Below are 27,989 nucleotides of genomic sequence, written 5' to 3' on the forward strand. Positions count from 1 at the left end.
TTGAGAAATGGATATTATGTATATTTAAGGGTACAGGCAACATTTGTCCACAAAGGTGCAGAGCCAGCATAACTAGGCACAGGCAACAAAACACAAAGATTAGAGCAAAAGAAATAGATCCAATACAGGATTAGGTTTGTTTTTCCCCTTTACAACAGGAGTCTTTGGTCACCAACCTGCAGCCTCTCTGAACCAAATAAAATATGTGTAGTCAGTGGAAAGAACCTGGAGGCAATCAGAGGGGATTAGAAGATTGACATCTGTCCTCTGCCAAAGGTCGCTGTTGCTTTCAGCTTCAGCTAATCCCTCTGTGTTCCGAGAAGAACAAATCCCTGGCTTTAGGTTGATGCTTGCCCCAGGATGCTACACTAGCCTTGAGGGTTTCTCTTGATCCTGTTGTCAACTAAAATTAAAAAAAACACAAAATGTAAGAGAAGTGAGTTTCAGTTTTATTGCAGGACCATATTGAGGATTATAGCCTGGGAGACGGCCTCTCAGATAGCTCTGAGGAACTGCTCTGAAGAAGTAAGAGGGAAGTCAGCATATATATAATTTTTGGCTAAGGGGTGTGTGCAATTCAATATACATCTTGGTAGATGGTCACTGATAGAAACTACCATATGATCCAGCAATCCCATTCCTAAGTATATATCTGGACAAAATTATAATTCAAAAAGATACATACACCCCTATGTTCATCACAGCATTATTCACTATGGCCAAGAACTGGAAACAGCCTAAATGTTCATCACCAAATGAATGGATTAAGATAATGTGATACGCACACACAGTGGAATACCACTCAGCCATAAAAAAGAATGAAATCATGCCATTTACAGCAACATGGACTCATATAGAAATTATCATACTAAGTGAAGTAAGTCAAGCAAAGACAAATACCATATTATGTCATTTATATATGGAATCTAAAATACGGAATTAATGAACCGATGTACAAAAGACAAACAGACCCACTGACATTGAAAACAGACTTATAGTTACCAAGGGAAGGGGGGAGGGGGAGGGATGGACTGGGAGTTGGGATTATTAGATACAAACTACTACATTTAAAAGGATAAACAACAAGGTCCTACTGTATAACACAAGGAGCTATATTTAATCTCCTGGGATAGACCATGATAAAAAATAATATTAAAAAGTGTTTATATATTGGAGGTCCCATTGTGGCACAGCAGAAACAAATCCAACAAGTATCCATGAGGATGTGGGTTTGATCCCTGCCCTTGCTCAATGGGTCGGGGATCTGGCATTGCCATGAGCTATGGTATAGGTCATAGACATGGCTTGGATCCTGCATTTCTGTGACTGTGGCATAGGCCTCAACTTTAGGTCTGATTTGACCCCTAGCTTAGGAATATCCATATGCCATGGGTGTGGTTCTAAAAAGAAAAAAAAAGCATATGTACATAGATGTATACTTGAGTGATTTTGCTGTATAGCAGAAATTGGCACAACATTGCAAATCGACTATGCTTTAATGTTTAAAAAAGGTAAAGAATCCAAGGGAAATTAATGGGCAAAAGATTTGAACAGGTACTTTACCAAAGAATACATATGGATGGCAAATAGATACAAGAAAACATGTTCTACATCATTAGTAATTAGGAAACAGTAGCTAAAATCCCAGTGATATATCATTGAACACCTGTAAGAATGGCTGGGGAGAAACTGACACTACCAGATGTTAATTTGTGTACAAATATACACAAATATGCATAGCAGCTTTATCATAAGAGAAAAAAACTGAGAACAATCCACATCTCTTACAATGGGCAAAGAAAATGTAACCCATCCATACTATGGAATATTAGTTATCAATAAAAGAAACTCACAATTGATACTTGCCACATGGATGAATTGTAAATGCATTGTTAAGTGAAAGAAGCCAGACTATGGGAATAGAGAATAGAACATTGTTTTGGCAAGAATTGGGCTGAGAGGGATTTTTGACTACTAAGGGTGACTGTGGTGGTGGTAGTCACACAACTCTTGACAATTTTCGAAACTCAGAACACTACCCCAAAGAGAGAAAACTTTACTTCTGTAAATTTTGTAAATTTACATGCAGGTTTAAGATGAGGCAGAGTGTAACTAAACACATACATAATTTGCATAAATGTACTGTAAAACAATATATAAAAGTAAAGTGTCTGCCTAAAAAATGGGAAAACAAAGGACATGTGGAAGACCAATATTTGCCACTGAGGGTTTATTTTTTAAATGAGTGAATGAATGTATTCTCTGTCAAAATTATTATACTTAAAAATTTAGACACTTCTCATCAGAGAATCTCATCTAGTAAGCCTTCAGTTCTCCTCATGATCTGAGGCACCTGGGTTCTGAAACACCTCCTTGGAAGGTAAGAAATTATTTCTGAATCCAAGCTGACCAAACTTACCCCAACCCCACCACTCATCCACTGACCAGTGAGTCAATCTCTCCAATCCTGAAGATCGGGGAAAGGATGAAATCAGTGTTTGCCTGGGGGAGCTAAAATGTCATCACCTTCTCCCTTCCAGTGGTCGACATCTGTTAACAGGACCAAAAACACCAGTGGAATCTCCAAGCCTTATGTGTTGTAGGAAAAGTGTTTAACCACGCCCACATCTTCCATGGATGTATCTGTATCCATTTCTAAAAATGAAATTTCTACAGCAAAAGTTATGTACTTAAGAATAACTCAATTTATAATTGGTAGTGATGTCTCAAGCAATCAAGTTGCATGAAGAGAATTCCTTTTTTTTCAAGGCCTCACCCACAGCATATGGAGATTGCCAGGCTAGGGGTTGAATTCAAGCTACAGCTGCCCGCCTACAACATAGCCACAACAACTCAGGATCCAATTCTTAGCCCACTGAGCAAGGCCAGGGATCGAACCCATGTCCTCATGGATACTAGCCCAGTTTGTTAACTGCTGAGCCACGATGGGAACTCTGAGAATTCTTGCAAAGTGAGAAAAACTAAATTATTTTACTAACATAATGCTATTTTAAAAAATAATGACTTGAATACTTAACACTGAAAGATGTTAAAGTGGATGGTTTTATGTTGTAGAAGGATGTTCATAATATAGCATTATGGTAAAACCCAGGTTAACAAGAAAAAATATATGATGAAATAGCATTTTGGGGTTAAGGTACACCTCATATAACATAAATTCACCATTTTGACCATTAGCAAGTGTTCGATTCCATGTATCCAGTACATTCACAATATTGTGCAACCACCAACTCTCTCTACTTCCACCCCTGCGGCAGTCCATGATGCCTGTGGGCTCCTTTTGAGTATCATATCTTTAAATCCATAAAATAAGCTTCATAAACTCTAAAGAAAACCAGTTACATTGAAATGCAACTCTCAAATTTTTTTTTTCTTTTTTTGGCCCACTCACAGCATGTGGAGGTTCCCAGGCCAGAGGTCAAACCCGTGCTGCGCTTGTGCCCTGATCCACAGATGTAGTGGCACTGGATCGTTTAACCTACTGTGCTGACTGTATTTCAGTGGGTTGGAGACTGTATCTGCATTCTGGCACTGCAGACATACCACTGATCCCATCGTGCCAAAGTGGGAACGCCTCAAAATATTTTTAAAATTTGTTACATGGCAATATATGCTTCCAATGAATTTTTTAAATTATAAGAGCTAGTAGGATAAATTTGAAGTAGTGATGAGTATAATGATATTTTAAGGTATTTGCAATAACTAATGTGATGTGAAAATATCTGTGATTTCTATGGGCAATGATGCCACAGGTGCCACTAATATCACTGTGATTTATGGGGGCTGAATGGGGCAAAGCCTGGGGCAGCTGCTGTGCCAAGTTCTGAAGGAGCAGCCCCACACGTGCCCTCTCACTATTCCTCTCACTAGTGTGGACCCACATGACCCCAATTGGCGAGAATACCTAGATCAGAATGAAGTCCAGGGCCATGCTCTGAGGAGAAAAAAATAAAAATTTAGTTCCTAGCTTCTGGCCAGCTTCACATAAAAACCCCTGGAACAATGTCACAGATGCAACTGTGGAGGCTTTGAATCTACTGAATCTATCTTCTAAAGATAGATTTCTTCAACAACAGGTTTCCACATTTTCCAAAATTTAAACACAACTTTGAGGGTTTTAAAACATTTTAATTTGAGAAAGCAATGCAAGAAATAGGAAGGAAATTCACCCCTATTGAGTACTGACATTTATCAGATACTGACTCAGTCGTTTGAGACAGGCTTGCTTATTCAATCCCAACAACAGTGCAAGAAGGTGGCTACCATTCTGTAATAAAGGAACTAAGCCTTAGAAAGATAAACAATTTCCCCAAGCAAAACAGCTAGTAAATGGCAGACAGGGATGGTAACTTTGGTAGTCTAATGGCAAGGAGCGGTGGATCCAGGTCCTCTGTATCTAGCTCTCTGCTCCACCTTCCCTAAAGAGTAGTTCTGTCCTCCTGACCCCACTCCCATGTCAGTATTGCCCTCCATCCCAGTCCTCCACCTTCTCAGCTACACCCGCCCCCCTGGATCCTCATGAGACCCAAGAGCCCCCTGCTGGTTCAGCACAGTTTTATTCCTGGGACTCCACAAAGTGAAGTGTCTAGGGTTAGGGTAGACCCCAGGCCAGGAGGTGGTGGGTCACTGCTGGCCTCCACGCAGCGGCTCCACCCGCAGCCAAAGGCCGCCCTCTGCCCGCAGGACTATCTCTGGCTTCCTGCGCGGCTCCTCCTCATCTGGCAGGACGCGGAAGCGCAGCAGTGTGAGTGCCAGGACCACCTTCATCTCTGTCATGGCAAACGTCTGCCCAATGCAGTTCCTGCGGGGTGAGAGTAGGGGCTCTGACTGCACCCAGGTCCCCATCAGGCCCCATCAGGCCCAGAAACTACCTGGGACACCTATCCCCTCCTGCAGGGATAGAGAAGGAGGCTAACCATGCCTGAGACCACCCCAACCTGGGCTTGCATGTCCCCTGTACCCCACCCCTGTCTTCACACCATCCCCGCTTCACACACCCACCAGCCTTACCTCGGCCCTGCCGAAAAGGGAATAAAAGCCAGAGGTGACCTCTTCTGGGGACTTTCTGGATCAAAGCGGAAGGGATTGTATACCTGGGGCAGAGAGGACAGGCCTGCTGGGTGGGGTTTCTCAGGACACCCGGACACCCCCAGAAAAGACAGATGTAGATAGAGTAGAGGGGAAGTGTCTGATTTCCCCAAGTGGGGGCAGCACCTCGGGGTCTGGCCAGACGGATGGGTTGTGATGAATCCCAAAGATACTGATGACACAGATGTTCCCTGTGGGGAAGGAGGAGGCAGTCAGGACGAGGTCTCAGCTGACAGGACCACCTCCCTCCTCCCTCTGTCATTTTGGGCACCTTTGGGGATGACCCGGCCATCTGGGAGCACAACATCCTGGGCACAGCAACGGGAGATGCCAGGGACTGGGGGATGCAGCCGCAGACTCTCTTTGATGCACATGGTCAGGAAGGGCAACTGAGCCAGTTCGTCCCTAAGGAGCCCCCCAAAATCAATTATCCAAGGAGCAAAAACAGAGACACCCCTGGGCCCTGATTCTGTCCTGTGAGACACTCTCACCACCCCCCACTGACCCTCACTCCTATAATAAAATAAATTCAAGGGAGTTCCCCATGAGGCTAAGAAGTAATGAACCCAACTATTATCCGTAAGGACACAGGTTTGATCCCTATCATTGCTCAGCATTGCCATGAGCTCTAGTGTAAGTTGCAGACGGGGCTGGGATTCTGCATTGTTGTGGCTGTAGTGTAGGTCGGCCGCCGAGCTCTAATTCGACCCATAGCCTGGAAACTTCCATATGCTCCATGTGGGGGCCAACAAAAAAAGAAACCTGCTAAAAATAAAATAAAATAAATTCAATATGGCCAAAAAATTTAAGCATTAGATCATAAAAATCACAAAAGTCACTAGAAGAAAACAGACCTTAGAAGCATTTCTGAGCAAAAACACAGCAGTTACTGGTATTCTTAAAAGTATTAATATATTTGCATTTAAAAGTTTTTTGAATTATATAATTAGCTTAAAAAGCAAAAACAATTCTCTATAATGAATTTATGGGTTTACATGAATAAGATCTACTCCACTCTCTGGGGTAAGATGACCTAATTAAGGTGCCAATTCTTTCTAAATCAGTCAATATAATCAATGTAATCCAATAAAAATCGAGTTTTGGAGGAAGATGGAAAGGAACTTGGTAGTCTTATTCAATTTGAAAGAATTAAAGATCACCTAAAGCTAGGTCAATTTGTAATTTCTGTTGTGGCTCAGCAGGTTAAGAACTCAACTAGTATGCATGAGGAGGCAGGTTCCATCCCTGGCCTCAGTTAGTTGGTTAAGGATCCCACGTTGTCATAACCTGTGGTGTAAGTCACAGAGGCAGCGTGAATTTGGTGTTACTGTGGCTGTGGTGTTGGCTGGCAGCTGCTGCTCTGATTCAACCCCTAGCCGGGGAATTTCCCTATGCCACAGGTATGGCCCTAAAAAGAAACACACACACACACACACACACAAACCCTAAGACAAATATGTAATAATCACTAAATTCTGTTGGGACAATTAGTTAGCTATTTAGAGAAAAAAATAAATTCCTACCTCAATACTTATACCAATATAGATTTCATATGGAATACAGGATTAAATAAAAAAATAATAACAAAAATATGAAATAAACTAAAATTATATATAAAATACTTTTTGATGTCTTTTTAGGACCACACCTGCAGCATATGGAGGTTCCCAAGCTATGGGTCAAAGTAGCACTGCAGCTGCTGGCCTACGCTGCAGGTAAAGCATCACCAGATCCAACCACCTTTCAGCTCACCACAGCTCAAGGCAACACCAGATCCTTTAACCTACTGAGTGAGGCCAGGGATCAAACCCACATCCTCATGGATACTTTGATTCTTAACATCATGATCCAATAAAACCTTTTTGAATAGATTAAATCCATTAGAGAAAAACAAAGAGTTTTACATTTTAGTCTCAAAGTATGAAAGGCTTTTCTAAGCAAGATTTTTTTTCTCTTTTTTTTCTTTTTTTTTTCTTTTCTTTTTTTTTTTTTTTTTTTTTTTTTCCTTTTTAGGGCCGCACGTGTGGCATATGGAAGATCCTGGGCTAGGGGTGGAATCAGAAATACAGCTGGCAACCATAACCACAGCCACAGCAACAGCAGGATTAAAACAATGTCTGTGACCTGCAGCACAGCTCAGGACAATGCCAGATCCTTAACCCACTGAGCAAGGCCAAGGATGGAACATGCATTCTCTTGGATGTTAGTCGGGCTTGTTACCACTGAGGCAAAGCAGGGACTTGTTTCTTTTTTAAATACAGGGGCTGTAAAGGAAAAAATGTTGGAATTCCCATCGTGGCTCAGTGGTTAATGAATCCGACTAGGAACCATGAGGTTGCGGGTTGGATCCCTGGCCTCACTCAGTGGGTTAAGGATCTGGTGTTGCTGTGAGCTGTGGTGTAGGTCACAGACTCGGCTTGGATCCCACATTGCTGTGCCTCTGGCATAAGCTGGTGGTTACAGCTCTGATTAGACCCCTAGCCTGGGAACCTCCATATGCCACTGGTGGGGTCCTAGAAAAGGAAAAAAGATAAAAAGAAAAAAAAAGAGGAAAAAAGTTAATAAATTTGACTACAAATAAATGAAACCAAACCAAAATAAAGTCAAACAACAATCTTGCATAAGAAAAAATAATGAATTTTCTTTACATTTAAAGAGTTGTTATAAATCAATAAGGAAAAATAACTAGGAAAAACTCAAAATGTAAAGGAAAAAATATGAAAACTGAAACTCTACAGAAAAAGAAATATACATGGTTGGTCAAAATATACAAAGAGAAACTTATACCCATCCTCCTTAAACTTTTTCTAAAGGTTGAAGAAGGAACACTCACAACAACATTCTATGATGTCACCGTCACCCTAATTCCAAAACCAGACAAAGATACCACTGAAAAAGAAAACTTAGGCCAATATCTTTGATGAATATAGATGCAAAAATTCCTAACAAAATTTTAACCAACCGAATCCAACAACTTATAAAAAAGATCATACATCATGACCAAGTGGGATTATTCCAGGTTCACAAGGATGGTTCAATATATGTAAATCAGTCAACATCATACACCACATTAACAAAAGAAAAGTCCAAAACTACATGATCATCTCAATAGATGCAGAAAAAGCATTTGACAAAGTCCAACATCCATATATGATCAAGACTCTTACCAAAGTGGGTATAGAGGAAACATACCTTAGCATAATCAAAGCCATTTATGACAAACCCACAGCAAACATAATACTCAGTGGAGAAAAGATGAAAGCCTTCCCACTAAAATCTGGAACAAGACAAGGATGCCCACCATCAACACTTGTATCCAACAGAGTACTGGAAGTCCTAGCCACAGCAATCAGACAAACAAAAGAAATAAAAGGTATCCAAAATGGAAGAGAAGAGGTAAAATTGTCACTCTGTGCAGATGACATGATGCTATACATAGAAAACCCTAAGGACTCAACCCAAAATCTACTCGAACTGATCAACAGATTCGGCAAAGGAGCAGGATATAAGATTAACATTCAGCAAACGGTCACATTTCTGTACATTAACAAGGAATTGTTAGAAAAGGAATACAAAAATTCAATACCTTTTAAAATTGCACCCCAGGAGTTCCCGTCGTGGCGCAGTGGTTAACGAATCCGACTAGGAACCATGAGGTTGAGGGTTCGGTTCCTGCCCTTGCTCAGTGGGTTAGCGATCTGGCGTTGCCATGAGCTGTGGTGTAGGTTGCAGACGCAGCTCGGATCCTGCATTGCTGTGGCTCTGGCGTAGGCCGGTGGCTACAGCTCCAATCCAACTCCTAGCCTGGGAACCTCCATATGCCGCGGGAGCGGCCCAAGAAATAGCAACAACAACAACAACAACAACAAAAGACAAAAGACAAAAAGACAAAAAATAAATAAATAAATAAAATTGCACTGCAAAAAATCAAATACCTGCAATAAACAGGACAAAGGAGGTGAAAGACTTATGTGCTGAGAACTATAAAATATTAATCAAGGAAATTAAAGATGTAAAGTAACGGAAAGATATTCCATGCTCCTGAGTTGGAAGAATTAGTATTGTTAAAATGACCATACTGCCCAAAGCAATCTACAGAGTCAATGCAATCCCTATCAAATGACCCATGACATTTTTCACAGAACTAGAACAAACCATCCAAAAACTTATATGGAACCACAAAAGACCCAGAATTATCAAAGCAATTCCAAGGAACAAAAGCCAAGCAGGAGGCATAACTCTCCCAGGCTTCAAAAAATATGACAAAGCCACAGTCGTCAAGACAGTGTGGTACTGGTACCAAAACAGACATACGGAACAATGGAACAGAATAGAGAACACAGAAAGAAGCCCAGACACCTATGGTCAATTAATCTTTGACAAAGGAGGCAAGAACATAAAATGGGAAAAAGACAGTCATTTCAGCATGTATTGCTTGGAAACCTGGACAGCTGCATGCAAATCAATGAAATTAGAACACACCCTCACACCATGCATGAAAATAAACTGAAAATGGCCTGAAGATTTAACTATAAGACAAGACACCATCAAACTCCTGGAAGAGAACAGAGGCAAAACATTCACTGACATCAATTTTATGAATGTTTTCTTGGGTCAGTCTCCCAAAGCAACAGAAATAAAAGCAAAAATAAACTAATAGGACTTAATCAAACTGACAAACTTCTGCACAGCAAAGAAAACCAAAAATAAAACAAAAAGACAACTTACAGAATGAGAGAAAATAGTTTCAAATGATGCAACTGACAAGGGCCTAATCTCTAAAATAGACAAACAATTTATACAACTCAACAGCAAAAAAGCCAACAACCTGATGGAAAAATGAGCAAAAGACCTGAATAGACATTTCTCCAAGGAAGATATACACATGCACATGAAAAAATGTTCCACATCACTGTTTATTAGAGAAATCCAAATCAAAACTACCATGAGGTACCAACTCATACCAGTCAGAATGGCCATCATTAATAATTCCACAAATAACAAATGCTGGAGTGGACATGGAGAAAAGGGAATGTAAGCTGGTACAACCACTGTGGAGAACAGTATGGAAGTACCTTAGAAAACTATACATAGAACTACCTCATGACCCTGCAATCCCACTCTTGGGCATATATCCGGACAAAACTTTCCTTGAAAAAGACACATGCACCTGCATGTTCATTGCAGCACTATTCACAATAGCCAAGACATGGAAACAACCCAAATGTCCATTGACAGATGAATGGATTAAGAAGATATACAACAACAACAACAACAACAACAACAAAAAAGACAAAAAAAAGAAAAAAAGGAGTTCCCGTCGTGGCGCAGTGGTTAACGAATCCGACTAGGAACCATGAGGTTGCGGGTTCGGTCCCTGCCCTTGCTCAGTGGGTTAACAATCCGGCGTTGCCGTGAGCTGTGGTGTAGGTTGCAGACGCGGCTCGGATCCTGCGTTGCTGTGCCTCTGGCGTAGGCCGGTGGCTACAGCTCCGATTCAACCCCTAGCCTGGGAACCTCCATATGCTGCGGGAGCGGCCCAAGAAATAGCAACAACAACAACAACAACAACAACAACAACAAAAAAACAAAAACAAAAAAAAAAAAGAAGATGTGGTATATATACAATGGAATACTACTCAGCCATCAACAAGAACAAACTAATGCCATTTGCAGCAACATGGATGGAACTAGAGACTCTCATACTGAGTGAAGTACGTCAGAAAGAGAAAGACAAATACTATATGATATCACTTATAACTGGAATCTAATATATAGCACAAATGAACCTTTCCACAGAAAAGAAAATCATGGACTTGGAGAATGGACTTGTGGTTGCCAAAGGGGATGGGGAGGGAGTGGGATGGATAGGGAGCTTGGGGTTAATAGATATAAACTGTTGCCTTTGGAATGGATAAGCAATGAGATCCTGCTGTGTAGCACTGGGAACTATGTCTAGTCACTTGTGATAGAGCATGATAATGTGAGAAAAAAGAATGTATACATATATGTGTAACTGGGTCACCATGCTGTACAGTAGAAAAAAAATGTATTGGGGAAATAACAATTGACTACAATTTTAAAAATAATAATAAAATAAAATAAATATGAAAACAGTGCTCAACTTTACCTATATTTAAAGAGATATTCACTGAAATAATAAAGTATATTTCACCTAAGAGATTGGCAAATTTTTAAATTTTATAATGCACACTGTTGGTGAGGATATGAGGACACTGCCACTCTTAAAATCTGTTTGTAGAAACGAATTTGCTAATTAAATTGCAAAACTCAAATGGTCTTTGTTCCAGGAACACCACTTCTAGAATTAGTCCAAGAAAAACATCCACACATATAAGCAAAGTGGATGTTCATTGCCTCAGGTTTATTATAGCAAAAGGCTTGGAAAAGATACAAATTGATGGGGAAACATTTAGATAAATTATGGTACATACATATAATAGAATACTATATAGCTATCAAGAAGAATAATACAGGGATTAACTAGTCCTGTCCCACTGTGCACAGTAAATTAGTACAGAGATGCTGAAAGGCAACTTGACAAAATTTATTATAACTGAAAATGTCTACATAAATGTCCCCAACAGAAGCAGCTTGAGTAAGAAATGCTATGCAGCACTCAAAGAGAAGGAGCTCTAAGATGCATTATTGACTGAAAAGAACAAATGACCAAATGTGTGTGTCTGTTTATATTAAACTCTAATAACCTAATCTTATCAGGATGTTTCATTTGGTGCAAAAATAAAACCCCACCTACTCTATTATTGACTTTGAAACTTAAAGTTAATTTTCCAAAACTTAATAAATGAAAGGATCTTGAAGCTATATTGTCAAGGATCATGCCTGAAAGCTCTGTACATACTCTGTGCTGTAGAGACATAAGATAGAATGAATAAGGCAGGAGAGACAGTGAACAGATTAATGTAGGGACAGACTGAACAAAGTCTGGAAGGACACCGGAAACCATAGAAGGAAGGAATGGGATTGGGATGCTGGCATCTGACAGAGGCTTATGGGAGGTGATGGATGTGTTAAATAACCTTATTGTAATTATTTTGCAATATATACATATATCAAATCATCATGTTGTACACCTTAAGCTTACATAATGTTATAAAACAATTATATCTCAATAAACCTGGGAGGGTTGATGGGAAGCTTATATTGTAAACCCTTTCATACTGTTTAGATTTTACCAAGGGACTAATTTTTTTGAAGTTGGAAGAAGCACAAAAACATTTTTCCACCTCAAGGACTGCTGTGCTGAGCAAAGCCTTCAAGTTGAGGGTACTATCTTCAAAATGTTTCTCCAGTCCAACACTTATTCTCTGTCCTTTAGTCCTTGGCCCAGAATCTTCCCCCTTGTCCCCCAGACTGCATCTCATTCACCTCCAGTTTGCCCCTGTAGCTAAAAGGAGATATTTCTCTTTTTTTTTTTTTTTTTGGTCTTTTTTTGTCTTTTTAGGGCCACACCTGCAGCATATAGAGATTCCTAGGCTAGGCGTCTAATCGGAGCTGTCGCTGCCAGCCTACACCAGAGCCACAGCAATGCCAGATCCCAGATGTGTCTGCGACCTACACCACAGCTCACGGCAACGCTGGATCCTTTACCCACTGAGTGAGGCCAGGGATTGAACTCACAATCTCATGGTTAGTAATCAGATTCATTACCGCTGCGCCATGATGGGAGCTCCAAAGAGATATTTTTAATACCCATATCTGAACTGCTCCCACCCATGTTCAAACATCTTCCATGGATTCCCAGTGCTCTCCATGTTGGTCATAGATCTCCCTTTAAGAAAAAATTTCCTAGAGTTCCTGTTGTGGCTCAGTGGTAACGAACACTACTAGTATACTTGAGGATGAGGGTTTTATCCCTGGCTCCGCTCAGTGGGTTAAGGATCCAGCATTGCCGTGAGCTGTTGTGTAGGTCACATGTCTTGGACCCTGAGTTGCAATGGCTGTGGCAAAGGCTGACTGCTACAGCTCAGACTCAACCCATAGCCTGGAAACTTAATATGACATGCGTTTGGCCCTAAAAAGAAAAAAGAAAGAATAGAACAAAGGCAGGAAGGAAGGAAAGGAAGGAAAGAGAGATAAAGGAAGGTAGAAGAAAGAAGAGAGAAAGAGGAGTTCCCGTAGTGTCTCAGTGGTTAGCGAATCTGACTAGGAACCATGAAGTTACGGGTTCGATCCCTGGCCTTGCTCAGTGGGTTAAGGATCTGGCGTTGCTGTGAGCTGTGGTGTGGGTTGCAGATGCGGCTCGGATCCCGTGTTGCTGTGGCTCTGGCATAGGCCGGTGGCTACAGCTCCAATTTGACCCCTAGCCTGGGAACCACCATATGCCACGGGAGTGGCCCAAGAAATGACAAAAAGACAAAAAAGAGAGAGAGAGAAAGAAAGGAAGGAAGGAAGGGAAAGAAAGGAAGGAAAGAAAAGAAAGAAAGGACCTTGATGTACAACTTCAAGGAGTGCTGTTACCTGACAGCCTCCAGCTATACGATCCCTGGGCTCTGCTGCAAAATTCATAGCAAGGCCACACTTTCCCTGGCAGCCTACAGCCAATGACTCAGCACAGAAGGCCACTACTGCCTGAGCATTTCTGCCCCATGTGACACTTCCCTAAGGGTGGCATCCTGCCCATTTGTATCTTTTCTCCGATATTAAATTCCCAAACGCTTGAAAACGCTTGATGTGCTTTCCAAAGCAGTCCAAAAAGGGCTTCCACTCCCAGCTCCAGCTTTAACAGGAACCTCTCTGATCCTCACACTGTAGATTTCACAAGGAGCCAACCACCTTTATCTCCTCCCAGACATCCCAGGCTCACTCTTGCATGCTTCCATCCTGGCCTTTGCACAAGTTAACCCCTTGGCTTGCAGCACCATACAATGCCCACACCCAGGTGGCAAAATGATATTCACTTCTTCACTATGAAGCCTCACCTCCTTTCCTCTCTGCCCCAGGCTGGACCATGTAGGACTCAAATGGGACTAGACTCTGAACTGGAAAAGGGGAAGTATAGATATGTTTCCTGAGCAAAGAGGTGGACCCCCGAGAGATTTCCTCGGAACCCCTGGGATAGAATATTAGATGGGAATTAGAGGAAAGAGCAAAAATTCAGGGCAATGGGGGTCTTTGGAGAAACAATGCAACTTCAAGCAGAAGAGCAAGGGAGGAGAGAGGATGTTAATATATTGAACATGTACTGTGCTGCATCTGTTCTGCATTGTCACAATTCTCCAAGTAGCACCTGTGGAGGGGAGATTCCTCACCCCACCCCCCAATTCATAGAGGAGAAAACACTATTCAGAAAAAGGGGACTGATTTTCTTAAGTCACATAGCCAGTTAGTGGGGCATTAATGAAGACACTCAGATCTTCTCATCCCCAAAGCCTCAGCTGTTCAGACTGGGCACCACACTTTGCCTATGGGCTCTGCTCCTATGCCCACTAAGCAATAATGACAGAATAATAAATATATATATATATATATATATATATATATATATATATATATATTTGTTTCCCCTTTCCCAGCTGGGGACTAGAGCCAATAAGAAGGGTTCAGGAAGACACCATGTGGACATGCACTCACCATTCAATCTCCTTAGGCTCACGGTCCCTCAGGAGCTCTTGCACCTCCTTCCGGCAGCGCTCCTGGTACTCCGGATGCTTTGCCAGGTTGTACAGGACCCAGGAGAGGCCACTGGCGGTGGTGTCATGGCCTGAAGGGCAGCCAAACAGGCTTGGGTCTCTGGGATACTTCAGCACCAAAGGGTCGACAGCACCCTCATGGTAAGACGCCCCCCACCCCACCCCCACCACCTCAAATAACATGGGAAAGATGGCCAAACGGGGTGATCCAGGGCCACCAGCCAAGTCCCTCACATGAAGAGACCCCTGCCTGTTCCGAAGTCCCACACCGGGACCCTCACCCGCAAACATGAAGGTGTCAGCCTCGGCTCGGATGTCCTCATCTGACAGTCCTTTCCCGTCTTCATCCTGGAGAGAAAGCACCCCCCAAATCACATCAGCTCAGAGGACACCTGAGCCTAACCTGAAATTGTCCCTGAAGCTCCACCATCCAAACAGGATCATCCCCTCGTCAGCTCCAGAGCCCACCCCACAGCCCTCCTCCTTGGTCTCCTGCCTCCTGTTTACTCCTTCCAGGCAGCCTTCTACACAGCCACGTCTGAAACTGCTCACCGACCTGTCCCTCCCTTCCTCAAGCACCCTCTGTGACTCCCTAGCCCTCTCTCGATCAAGTCCATGTTCTTTGCTCTGACATGTGAAACCAAGATCCAGTCTACCTACCTCTTGAATTTAGATCCCAGAGAAGCCTACCTTGGCCAGCAGGAGCACATCAATGAAGTCCAAAGTCTTGGCCTTAGCCTTGGCCCTAAGGAAGTCTTGGGAACCCTGACTAATGAGGGTGCAACGCCGCTCCTGGATGACGGCATCTGTGAAGTCGTGCACCAGGCGGCAGGCCTTGCGGAAGCGCCTCCCTTCGGGGGTGAGGTAGTACAGGAAGTCCTTGTGCAGGAAGATCTGCTCGCACCGTTTTATCACCAGGGCACTGAGTGCTAAGATGGCAGTAATATATTCACTGGGTTTCCTACACAGTCACACCAGAGAGAGCCTTGAGAAGCAGCTCCTTAACACACAGGAAACCCTGGGAGCCCTTCCAGTCAGGAACCCAGGACCACATCCCAGCCAGAAAAGAGTGCCCTCCCATCAGGTTTCTCTCGCTGCCTCCCATCTCTGTCAACTGCCTCATGTCCTAGATCTCAGGGCGGAGCTTGAGAATCACGCTCATCTCTCCTCGCTCCTACACAATATCTGCCCCTGCCATTCTTCCTCAGCTTCTCCCAAATCTGCCCCATTTTCCCCACCAACGTCAAGCTTCCTCCTCTCTGGGGTCTCCTTCCATCCTCTGTCCACATGACAGCCAGGCTTTGCCCAAGTCAGATGTCCAAACTCCGCTTTGACCACAACCCACATCTGCTTGAGCACCTTCCCTGGCTCCCTGGAAACCTCAGCAAAAAGTTCATATCCTCTTTGTCTGGCTTTGGAATGTCCTTAAGCTATAGCCCCTGCCCACTCCTCCAACCTTATTTCCAATGTCTCTCCTCACTCTTACACCCACTTGGCTCACACTAGCTTCCTGGCCTCTATCAAGCAGTTCTGCCTGACCAAGAGGATCTCACCTTCTCTTTCCCCTTCCTGACCTTCAGTGTCCACCCCTCACCCACCTCCTCCAGGAGGGCCCTTCTGATCACCCTGCTCAGTCCTCCCCCTACCCCATCCACTCCCTTGGGTCTATGGCTCATGGTTCCAGGCCCTGGGACAAGACTCACTCCTGGCAGTTGCTGTCAAAACTGAAGACACATTTCTGCAGACTGTCCAGAGTCATGAGGCTGATGTGTTCAAACATGTCCAGACGGGTGTGGCCTTCTGAGGCCAAGCGCTGCCACTTGGCCTGGACAGAGAAGAGGGCAGAGCTTGGGCTGGGTATTGCCTCCCCTGAGCCCCTCTCCAACCCCAAACACCAAGATGCACTCCCCCAGACCCTGTCTCTTGGTCTCTGTCCTTGTCCTGCTTTACTTTACCCCATATTCCTGCTTGAAAAACAGTCACAGTGCTGACAAATGACTTAAGCTTAAGAACAAAGACCTAAAGGCATAAGTTATTCATGTGGTCAGCTGAATGAGGACATAATGCCAGACCTGTGCAGATTGGCACGCCATTTCCACAGCATGATATGTCCTGTTAAAATAAGAGGAAGAGGAACCTCATGGTCCCAAGTTGTTTATGAGCAGTTGTTAGCAAAATATGCATTAGCAAGGAGAACAAGGTGCAAACCTAGGCATGTCAGGTTGCCTCAGATAGGCAAGCCATTTGTGGAAGCACAATGATGATTCTCTAGATGATATGCATAGACAGCTAATGCCAAGTTTCCTCAAATGCTAATGATTGTTAAATGCCTAAATGTCAGAATAAAAGCTTAACCATCTACCAGCTATGTGATTTTTAAAATAATAAAAGAACTTTTAAAATAAAAAAAGTTCTTTAAAAAAAAACCTGTATCCTGTACCTACAACCCCCTTTTCACTTGTGGTAATCCTAAAGAGCACAATAAAAGCATTGTCATTTCCTGAGGCAGCACTCTTGGTCCCTGAGACCTTGAGTCCCCCGGTTCCCACCTTTAATTAAGATAAATGTCCCTGTGTCATGTTTTACATTAACTTTTTCTTAAGTTCCACAGCACCCATTCTTTGGCCCTCACCTGCTGAGCTGGTCCCAGCACCCTTGGTCAATTCATTGCTTTCCACTGGGCTTTTCCAGTGTCAAATATTTAGTAACACTTCAGATGACTTGCTTTGGTATTGGACAAACCAAGTTAGAGTTGCTGTGCCACCACACATAGCATCCTTCCTAGGGTGTGATCCTTGGCAAGGCCCTAACCTCACTGGCCTCCCATTTCATCCATTATAGTGTGACAATTATATCATCTCTACTTCATAGGAATGTGAAAATAAATTAGACACCACATGCCAAAGAATTGGCACATGGTTTGGGATTTCCAATGTGTTAAATAACTGTTATTTCAGTAGCGTCTGAAGTTACGAAAACCTATCTTTTTAGGAAAACATTAGTTATTGTCATTTAATTTAGTGGTACACATAGGCTCATATTTTTATGAATAATAATGAGGAGATCCCTGTGACTAGTGTTGTCACTGCTGTTTCTCTGGTTATAGCTATGGCATGGGTTCATTCCCTGGCCCGGGAACTTCCGCATGCTGTGGGTATGGCCAGCATCATCATCATCGTCGTCGTCATCATAAAAGCAATGTTAGCTTCTCTGACCAATAAAGCTAGTATAGAAAACAGGATGTTCAAACTACAGTAATTGGACTTTTTGAGAAATTAAAGCCTTCGCATCATCTAGAATAGTGTTAGAATTGCTAAAATTGTCATAAAATCAAGATTAAGTTATATGATCATACCAGACTAATTTCCAAGAATTCATTTTAACTAGAACTACCGCTTTGTGTTTTCCCTTTAGGGTAATATTCCAATTATTAAATTACTTAAGTTGCTTTAAAAAAAATAACTATTAACTACCATATCATCTTCGTCATTACCATAGTGGTAGACAACTACGAAAAAGTCACCATTTCTTTGTCTCTCCCTATCTTTGCAATAAGACTGTGTGGCTCTTCCATTAGGAGACGGAACCTCTTTCTTCGTCTCCTGAGTCTGAGCTGAGTATGCAACTTGCTTCGATCAGCGAACAGAAAACCATGGTGTGCTAGTTCTGAAACTAGGCTTCAAAAGGTGTCACATGTTTTTTCAGGCACCCCCGGGGCATATGGAAGTTCTAGCCAGGAATTAAATACAACCTAAGCCACAGCTGCAGCAATGCTGCACCCTTAATCTACTAGGCTGGGCCAGGGATCAAACTGGCACCTCCACAGAGACAAACCAGATTATTAACCTACTGCACCACATCGAGAACTCTAGTACTACATGTTTCTAATTGTTCTCTTGGAAAAGTCTCCACCATGTAATCAAGCCCAGGCTAGCCTACTGGAGGATGAGGGACAAAAGCAAGAGTCTGCTTCCCCACCAAGGCTATCCTAGATCAGCCGATAGCTAGCCAAGCTCCAAATATGCAACAGAGCTGAACCTGAGTCAGCAGAGCTGTCTGCCAAACCCACACATGACCACAGACACAGGAGTGATTCCAGCTAGGATAAAAAGAGCAAAACAGGAGTTCCCATTGTGGCACAGCAGAAAGGAATCCAACTAGGAAACATGATGTTGTGGGTTTGATCCCTGGCCTTGCTCAGTGGGTTAAGGATCTGGTGTTGCTGTGAGCTGTGGTATAGGTTGCAGATGAGCCTTTGATCTGGTGTTGCTGTGGCTGTGGTGTAGGCCAGCAGGTATACCTCTGATTTGAGCAAAACAACTGACACAGCATCTCATGAATGATAATAAACCCTAACTCAAGCAAGAGAATTTAAGGTGGTATGTAAAGCATAAGGAATTACAGTGCAGAAATTACCATTCTGGCTCAGCAGGAACTAGTATCCATGAGTATAATCCCTGGCCTCTCTCAGTGGGTTAACCATCCAGCGTTATCATGAGCTGTGGTTTAGGTCTCAGACACCGGTCAGATCTGGTGTTGCAGTGGCTGTGGAGTGGATTGGCAGCTGCGGCTCAGATTCGACACCTAGCCCAGGAATTTCCATATGCTACAGGTGCAACTATAAAAAGGAAAAAAAAGAACTTGCAATCTTTATTATTTCTATCTTGAAATTACAGAGCTTGCATGAGGCACACTAGAAACTAAAGCCATCTGATCATCTACTATGGGCTAGAAACATGATTCCTTTACATCATCTTGACCACCCTTTCAGAAGGGATTATTATCCTGATTTTAAAGATGAGAAAATTGAGGCTTCGAGAGGAAAATCAGTGATGCCACCCCCGACAAAAAGCCATTCAGCAGAGCAGGATTCCAGACTATTTGTGTCCGAGGCCACTCCGCCTTTCTCAAGGCTCCAGCTGGGAACCTGGGTTCTAGAAACTCACATGCATGATGTCTGCACTCCTGTTGAAAATCTTCACATATGACTTCAAGATATCAAAGTGGAAGGCAGGTGTCAGCAGGCGGCGCTGGTGGCTCCACTTCTCACCAGCACTCAGCAGGAGCCCAACCCCTAGCAGGGGCAACCATGGGGAGTGAGCAAGAAGGGCAGTACCTTCCCCCAGACCCCCAAGGTTGTCCCCAACCTCCGTCACTCCCCGTTACTCACCCAGCCAGGGCTTCAGGAAGCTGTAGAAAAGCATATCCTTGGGTATGATGGTGGCTGACATGAGAGATGGAACATCAGGGACCATGGAGAGGAGAAAGGGAGGGACTTTTGCTCTACATTCCCCCTCCAATCCCAGCATGGCAGGAATGGGACCAAGGGCAGGGGAAACAGGGAGGAGGGGGGAGGTAAGAGAGGACAAGACCAGGCTGCAGCACAGAGTAGAACAAAGGCAGAGCCAACACACACACTCCTACATACTTAGATGCAATCCAACATGGCACAACAGGTCTCGGCACACCTTGACGCGGTTCTTAGGAGGACTAATCTGTTCTACACACCCAAGCACAGGAACCTATCAGGAACCTAGTACACCACATTTGCCCCATCACTCTCTGACATCTCCTAGAACACCCAACATCACCCCAATATATATTAGCATGCCTTAACATGAAACAGCATACATGATATGTCCTAACATGGCATAGCCCTGACCTGGGCCTGAGGCAACATGACACAATCTTAGCATGTCCCACAGAGAGGCCCCAGATAGGACTTAAACACTGTCCCATTAAGGGCACAGACAGAGTCTGGGCGTGACCTAGACTTCCTCAGTATCCTCCTTCACCCTACCCTTAGCATCAGGTGCTTAGGCTCAAGGGGACCCTCTGTGCTGAAAGGGACCAGAAGATGCTGTCCCACTCAGATACTGAGCTCCACCCACCATGAAGAGCTCTCCCTGTCCCCTTAAGCCTCCAGAGGCCCCCAGGACCAATCAGACACAGTGGGCCAACCTGAGGTCGGGTGGTATCCCTGCCCCACACACACAGTACTCTGGCCATCTCCCTACCCCCACATCACCTTCTGGCTTAGGGTTCCTTCCATCAGAGGCAGCTCAGGCAGCAGAGAATACACAGAACTAGGAGGCAAGCTTCACATGCTACGTGGCCTTGAGAAGTTACTATGCTTCCCTGAACCTCTTTTTCCCCACCCTGGAAATGCCCACCTAGCAGGGTGGCTGGTGGATGAATAGCTGCAGTATCTGCCTGTCCAATGTCTATCTCCTTTTCCTGGGACCAGCACCCCATACTTCCTCCACCGTCAACCCAAGTAGTTATGAGGGCAGCTGTGCCACCCCATCCCCTGCTCCAGAGCCGACCATATGACACTCAGCCTCACCAATTCAGCTGCAGTTATTAGGTGATGAAGTGGTCCCTGTGACCCAGGCCACTCCACTTTAAGGGAATTCTGCAACTTTTCCTGGGTCTGTGGGGCGTGAGCTCACTTGTCAGCGGGGATTGACCTTCTGGGATTCATCTTTACCAGCATGAAGAAGAAGAACACACAGCTTTGAGATGAAGACAGATTCCCAATGACACTGCTTGAAAACCTAGATCCAGCCATGCCTGAAGGCAATGCTCCCTGAGCTTTTCACTCAAGAGATCCCCTTTCTTAGACCAACAGGGTTGAGTTTACACCACCACCCAAAACTGGAAGAGATTTTTGGCAACCAGAGAGAGCCAAGGACCTGCCCAGAGGAACCAGCAGGTCTCTGTCGATGCTGCGCATTCCCCTGCACAACCTGGTCTGTGGAGGAATGGGAAGGGCTTGGAGCAGGAGCAGGGGGAGCCTGGGGTAGGGAGCGCTACCAGGAGATACCTGGGGCCTGGAGCAGGGGAGCAACAAAGTTGGGGTGGACAAGCCGCAGGATGGGATAGAAGGGCCCTAGCCACCAGAGGTAGACATCACAAAATAAGCGGCCCATGTCTTCTATCAGCTGCAAGCCCTCTTCATTGCTCTTCGCCTGGGAAAGGATGGGGATGAGGCCTCAGAAACTACAACTGCCAACTCTATCCCCCAACCCACCACACCCACTCACCCCCTTCTCCCCTACTACCTGGGTTATTTTTCTATACTTCCCTCCATCTCACCAAGTCAGATTCTCTCTGTTGGTCTCTCTTTTTTCATACCTACCTATGTGCCTCTCTCTGTCCATTGTTCTGTTCGTATCTGAATTGTAAACAGAAAAACACAGGGGGTGGGGAATATGAAGAGATAATAGATGGATGGGTAGATAGATATTTTTGGAAAGATGGATAGATAGATAGTAGATAAATGGATGGTGGGTGGATAGGAAAATGATTTGATGGGCGGACAGATGGGTGGATTGAAAGAGGAACGGATAGATGAATGGATGGATGGATATATGATAGATGATGACTAGATAAATAAATTATAGATGGATGTATAACTAGATGGATATAGATGAGAGGTGGAGAGATGAATGGAAAATGGATGGATAGATGGATAGACAGATAGATGGGTAACATATATACACCTGTGTATGTAAGTTTCTTCTCCTTCAATTATGTATCTCTGAATGTCCTCTCTCTCTCCCTTACTCTTTCTGTATCTCTCTCTGCCCCGATTTCTCTGTCAACTCCTCAACTCTTCAACTCAACATCTCTGTTTCCCTTCATCTCAACACCTTCCACAGCTCCCCATCACTCTCAGAATCAATCTCCTGCCCCTACTTGTTCTTCAAGTCCTGCGCATGCTACACCCCTCTCCACCTTTTCCCTGCCTCTCACCTCCATCATCCTAGCTGCATGGAACTTCTTCTGATTGCTCAAAAGCCAGGAGTACACTCTCTCACCTCCAGGCCTTTGAGTGCACTAGTCCTCTCCACAGAATACACTTTGCTTTCTTTGCTAAAAAAAAAAAAAAAAAATGCCTGCTATTTATTCCAGACGCACTTGCATCAACTCTTCCTCCAAGAAGCCTTTCAGCCTGACTGAATGGCAGAAGCCTTGCTTCCTCTAGGTTTTCCCAGCCAACCTCTCCCTCAGACCTACGCTGACCACACAGGACTGGGGTGTCTCTAATTCTGTGTATAAGATTGGGGTTCCTCCAGGGCAGAGTCTGGGGCTATCTCCCCAAGAACCTTCAAACAGTGTCCAGAATTGGGGGTTGGCAAATAAATGAAAGCAAGAAAGATATGACCATGGGAGCCCAAGAGAAGAAGGGGCTGTGGGACCTGAGGGGCTGTGCAGAAGCATGGTGGGTAGGGGCTTGCAGCACTCAGATACTGGCACAGCACCCACCTGTGGTGTCAGTGACAGACCAGGCAATGTCACAGTGGCAAAAACAATGAGGAAGATGGTGCTGCCCAGTCAGATCCTCTATCCCTGGGGGTGGTTGGACACCAGCTGAGTTAAGTCCCTCAAGCCCTGCTCCATGGGGGCACAGGCAGCCAAGGCAAGGGCCATCACCCCAGAAGAAGCCCCTGCAGTGGACACTGTGTCAGAATGTTCACAGACAGAGAGAATCTCAGCTTCCTCTTGCTCTTTCTCTCCAGGGGACGGAGCATCTTGGAACATCTCCAGGTCCCAAGGGTGCATCCCAGGGCACAGGGAGAAGACACACTCTGCCCACAGGGAAGCTGACCTTGGCTGGAGAAGACAGATTTTTCTCATGCCGGGAGTGGTCCCAGCCTAAGAGTGGCCACAGGAATAGATCCCTATGGGGGAGATTTGTGGGTGGTACAGTGACCCAAGGACTTGTCTCTGGGTTTGGGTCCCACATCTTTCCATATGGCTTCTATGTCCTTGGATGGTGAAGGGTCTAAAGTTCTGGGACCTTCCAGCCCTGGAAGATGCCACAGGACAGATGTGAACTCTACCTATCAACTAGGGCAGCCTCTCCCACCTATGAGTCTGTTCTACTGCCCAGGCTCTGTGCACAGTGCATTCTGTCTGACAGTCTATCTATCTATCCGTCTATCTATCTGTCTACCTACCTATCTATCTATCTAGCTATCTATCTATCTAGCTATCTAAAACATCCTGTCTATCCATCAATTTATCATAGTATCTCCCAGCAAGCCAGCTATCTCTCCTGAACCTATGGACACTCCCATAAATCATGCCATTTACAAATGAGGAAGCTGAAACCACATACCCCACAAGAGGAAGAAGCATGGGTCCCCTCCTGGTCAAGCATTCTCACCCTCATGAGGACCCAATCAAGCCTGACAAATAGTCCCAGGTGCTCCAGTCAAGGGAATATAAGTCTTATTCGCCTTTGTCACCCACTCCCTGCTCCCTGATGACCCTGAGACACTTGATGAGATCAGTCCAGACAGGGAGAGGGACTCAGCCAAGATCACACAGGAACAAACACGGAAGGAGAGAAGAGAGGTCAACACAAGCCTCCAATGCCAAGCCCTTGGATGGGGAGCCAGAACTGCAGTAACTCTGTAACATTCCTGCTGCCTCAGGGGCTGGCTGAGACATGTAACCTAGGGAAACCTTTACAATGAGCTTGGGACATCCTGTTCTGTGACAAGCTGGTCTGGGGGAGGAGAGGAGAGGAGCTGGACAATCAGGATTTTGGCCTTGGATAACAAAGGGAGGTGATGGCAAGCTACCCAGGCCTCCTCCATCACATTAGCAAATATTTATTAAGTGCCTACTGTATATCAGCCCCTGGGATGGGCCACTGTAGATCTAATCTGTGCCTCCCAGACCTACCATCTACTCAGTAGAGTTGGGTAAAAAGCAAATGATTGGATAATTAACTGTGTAAGCAAGAGCCAGGCCAAGTAAGAGGTCAAGGACTGGGTGGGAGGAGTTATTAGGGAGGCTTTTAGAAATTAGTTATATTTGAGCTAAATGGGAGAATAAGGAGGAATCCACTGGGTAACTGCAGGAAGGGAAGAGCCTCCAGGCAAAAGAACAGCACAGCAAAAGCCCTGTGGTGAGAAGGGCTTGGTTCACTGAGGAACCAAGAAGCTCAGAGTGACTATGACATGCATGAGGCTGAGGAGGACACCAGGGCCCGGCCAAGAAACACTTAGCCTTTATTTTCTGAGGGATAAGCATTCATTGAACAGTGTTCATCCGAGAAGTTGCATGGTCTAAACTGAATTTCAGAAGAATTTCTCCAGGGCCAAGGAGTCAGTGGATGAGGAGACAACAGTGGCAATGAAGAGACCAGACAAGGGGGAGGGAGTGAGATGGATGGGAAATTGGAGGGTTAGTAGGTGAAAACTATTACATGTAGAATAGATAAGCAATGAGGCCCCACTGTACAGACCATGGAACTATATCCAATCTCTGTGTCAGAACATGATGGAAGACAGTAGGAGAAAAAGAATGGACATATATGCATGACTGGGTCACTTTTCTGTACTGCAGAAATTGACACTACATTGTAAATCAACCATAATTTTAATTTTTTTTTAAAAAGAGGCCAGAGAGTAGATTAGGAGAGACTTCCTGGAGAAAGATGAAGGTGGATGGGGCCAAGGGTGAGAGGAGATGCAGAGAGCACACAGATTAAGGACAGATTATGGAGGCAGCACATTAGGGCCAGATGCACAGGTGAGAGAAAAAGGCAGGCTCAAGGGCTCCAAATATGTGTTGAAAGGATGGACTAGACCAAGGGTGGGGACAGAATTGGGGACGGAGCCAGGAGTTCAGATTCTGACCAAGGAATCTGGTGTTTAGGAGACACCCATGCCATGAGAGGAGGAGGAAGGAGCTGGATAGGATGACCTCGGGCTCAGGTCAGGTGTGAATTTGGAAGTCACTTATGCAAGGAACTGATGGTCCACTTAGGAGCTGGAGCCCTGGGGTAAGGAGGTGGTCTTAAGAGAGAACGAAGAAAGAGGTAGGATGCTGGGGTTTCTGCACATGGAAGGGTGGAGCAAAGGAAGAGCCAAGTGGAGACAGAAGGGCCATGAGGAGGTATAGGAGATACCAAGGAAGGAGGGTGGCCTAGAACCAAGAGGAAAAGAGGTCCAGGAGGACAAGGGGATCCACAAGCTCAAAGAGCTGTGAGCAGGTGGATGAGATGGGGCTGGATGGAGTCCATGGGATTTGGAGTCCTAGAGCTCACAGTAATCTGGTGGGAGCATGGTGGGGGTGGGAACCACACTGGAGCAGGTGAGAGCAAGCAAAGAAATAGAGGCAATGCGTGAAAACAGCTCTGTGTACAAAGAGAGAGCAGAATGAGCCCCGTTGGAAACAGGCAGGTAGGGATGTACATGTCACCCCTCTGTCCTGTTTTGTGACCTTCCTTAGCATCACCATAGAGGAGAGATCAGAGGATGGGGGCGTCGGGGTTTGAGCTCACACAAGGCCAAAGTCTTCCAAAGAGCCATGAGGGAAAGCCCAGGTGGTAAGAGACTTCAGCCCATGTGCAAAGGATGAGAATCTAAACTTGATGTACCCAAGGAAATCAGATTGAAAAGAAGCTGTTGGACTAGGGTGCACAGGGGAATGGACAGCCTGGCAAGGTCTAGGATGAGAGATGAAGAAAAAAAAAAAGAAGCTAGAAGGAAAGGAAGTTGTGGTCAGAGAATGCAATCTGGAATCAATGGTTTTGGACATTGTGCCTTTGCTAGTGATGACAAAGTCCTTATTGGGATTAGAGCCAAAGGAAGCTGACACAGCACAGAGGAAGGGGCTCTGGGGATGAGGCTAGGAAGGTGGGCCAGGAGCCCCCTCCCACCCTCCCAGGAAATTTGGCCATTAGGTCCGAGTGATTCCTTCTGAAAGAGGGAAGGGTCCACTTTTATCCAAGTTGAGCAGAGAGGCCCACCGATATATCCTGAGGGTGGAAGACAAGTTTGGAAGAGACAGACGCCAGAGGAAGGGGAGGAGGAGGAGAGACTGACCACACATCTCCTCAGCTCCTGCTGTACCCCCATAGGGGCATAAGAGGGGTGGAAGTCATAGCTGATTCCTCTGGGAAGCAGAAGCCCAGAGAGGAGCAGACACTGACCTGAAACCAACAGAGATGGGCCAGGCAGGGACAGACCCTGGACAGTGGCCCTGAGGAGGCCTCAAGACCAGCAGTGGACACCATGGGGTCACTAGGGGACCCAGCTCTCTGTAGGCCATCCTGAGAAGTCCTCAGATATGAACTAGTGTAGGGAAGACAGGCAGCCCAAACAGGCCTTGACAGAGGAAGGCTAAGAACAAGAAGAGTATTGGGGCAGAGAGGGGGCAGAAGGTGGACGGAGAGGAGAGGGTTCGACCCAGTGGGGAAGTGAGGAAAATGCTCTCCCTGCTTCTATGCTGCCCTAGACCCCAGCTCAACCCCAGACCCCAACCTCCCTGAGCCCAATCCCTAACCCCTGGGAATTCAGCACACCATCATCCCTCAGACCCATCCTGTTGCCCACACTCACCAGGTCCCAGTGACCCCAAAACCAGTTCCGTTTTGGGGGTTGCGGGAAACACCGGAGGCGGCAGCAGTTGTCATAGAAGTCATAGATCCAGGACAGGATTCGGGACAGGAGCCAGGTAGCACCGACCAGCTGCAGGAGCAGCCACGGGGAGGCTGACACAGGCCCCAGTCCTAGCCAGGACAGGCTCAGCTGCAACATCCTGCAGGGCAGACGGGGTAGAGAGTGAGCTCCTGAGACTCAGCAAAGGGACAGTGAGGGTGAGCTCTGAGGCAGAGACAAATAGACAAACAAATACAGGGAGAGGAACAAGGGGGTGAGTGCTGGAGAAGGAAGGGCTCAGAGATGAGCAGACTGAGGCTCAGAGAGGGGAGGAGACCCAGGAAAATCCAGAGGAAGAGGAAGAGACAGGGAAAGACAAGAGAGAAGAGAATGAAGAAATGCCCACTTGGAATCAGTGGAAAGTTGCCTTGGGCAGTGCCCCTGCCTACCCTGGACCAGAACTTTCAGCCCCACCAACGCCAGCGCTGCACCTTCTGTCTGGACAACTAGTCTCACACAACTTCTTCTGTCCTCTTCCTGGGGAGACTTCTTCCCTGTCTTGACCTCTGAAAGCAGAGAGGCGGGCTTTGAGTGGGTCAGCCAATCCCTGCTCCCCTGGCTGCCTCCTCCCCACCTGGAGTCTGCCCAAGACTTGGAAACCCGAGTAGCTGGCTCCAGATTTGCAACAGCTCAGATTCACGTGGTGCAGATGCTGGCTTTCAGGACTCAGCACCTGCCACTCAGCTCGTTGGAATGCAGACAAAGGTGACTCTGTGCCCCTATGTTTACAGATGCCCTTGCC

At 45.3% G+C, this 27,989-nt stretch overlaps 1 protein-coding gene across 5 annotated transcripts; it reads right to left on the reverse strand.

Annotated features, from left to right (window-relative positions):
• LOC110255237 (cytochrome P450 4F3) lies at nucleotides 1–27,761 on the reverse strand. Of its 5 annotated transcripts, none has more exons than XM_085012577.1 (13): nucleotides 27,637–27,761; nucleotides 27,149–27,347; nucleotides 21,610–21,754; nucleotides 19,954–20,007; nucleotides 19,730–19,857; nucleotides 16,487–16,608; nucleotides 15,474–15,744; nucleotides 15,065–15,131; nucleotides 14,725–14,854; nucleotides 5,381–5,514; nucleotides 5,236–5,300; nucleotides 5,032–5,114; nucleotides 1–403 (listed from the first exon to the last, which is right to left on the reverse strand). In XM_085012577.1, exons 2-13 carry the CDS (start codon nucleotides 27,344–27,346, stop codon nucleotides 400–402), a joined length of 1,401 nt encoding a protein of 466 aa, XP_084868703.1. In that variant the 5' UTR covers nucleotide 27,347; nucleotides 27,637–27,761; the 3' UTR covers nucleotides 1–399. The 5 variants fall into 5 exon arrangements, with proteins under 5 accessions (XP_084868703.1, XP_084868706.1, XP_020939262.2 ...); XM_021083603.2 differs by lacking the exon at nucleotides 1–403 and adding an exon at nucleotides 4,129–4,822; XM_085012579.1 differs by lacking the exons at nucleotides 1–403; nucleotides 21,610–21,754 and adding an exon at nucleotides 4,129–4,822 and having other exon boundaries at nucleotides 27,637–27,748.
• Nucleotides 27,762–27,989: the final 228 nt, after the last annotated feature.

This window comes from Sus scrofa, chromosome 2, assembly GCF_054392235.1.
Source record: "Sus scrofa isolate SSC_HxYL_T2T_F1_AM1 chromosome 2, Sscrofa_HxYL_maternal_Yorkshire_Landrace_v2.0, whole genome shotgun sequence".
Taxonomy (NCBI): Eukaryota; Metazoa; Chordata; class Mammalia; order Artiodactyla; family Suidae; genus Sus; species Sus scrofa.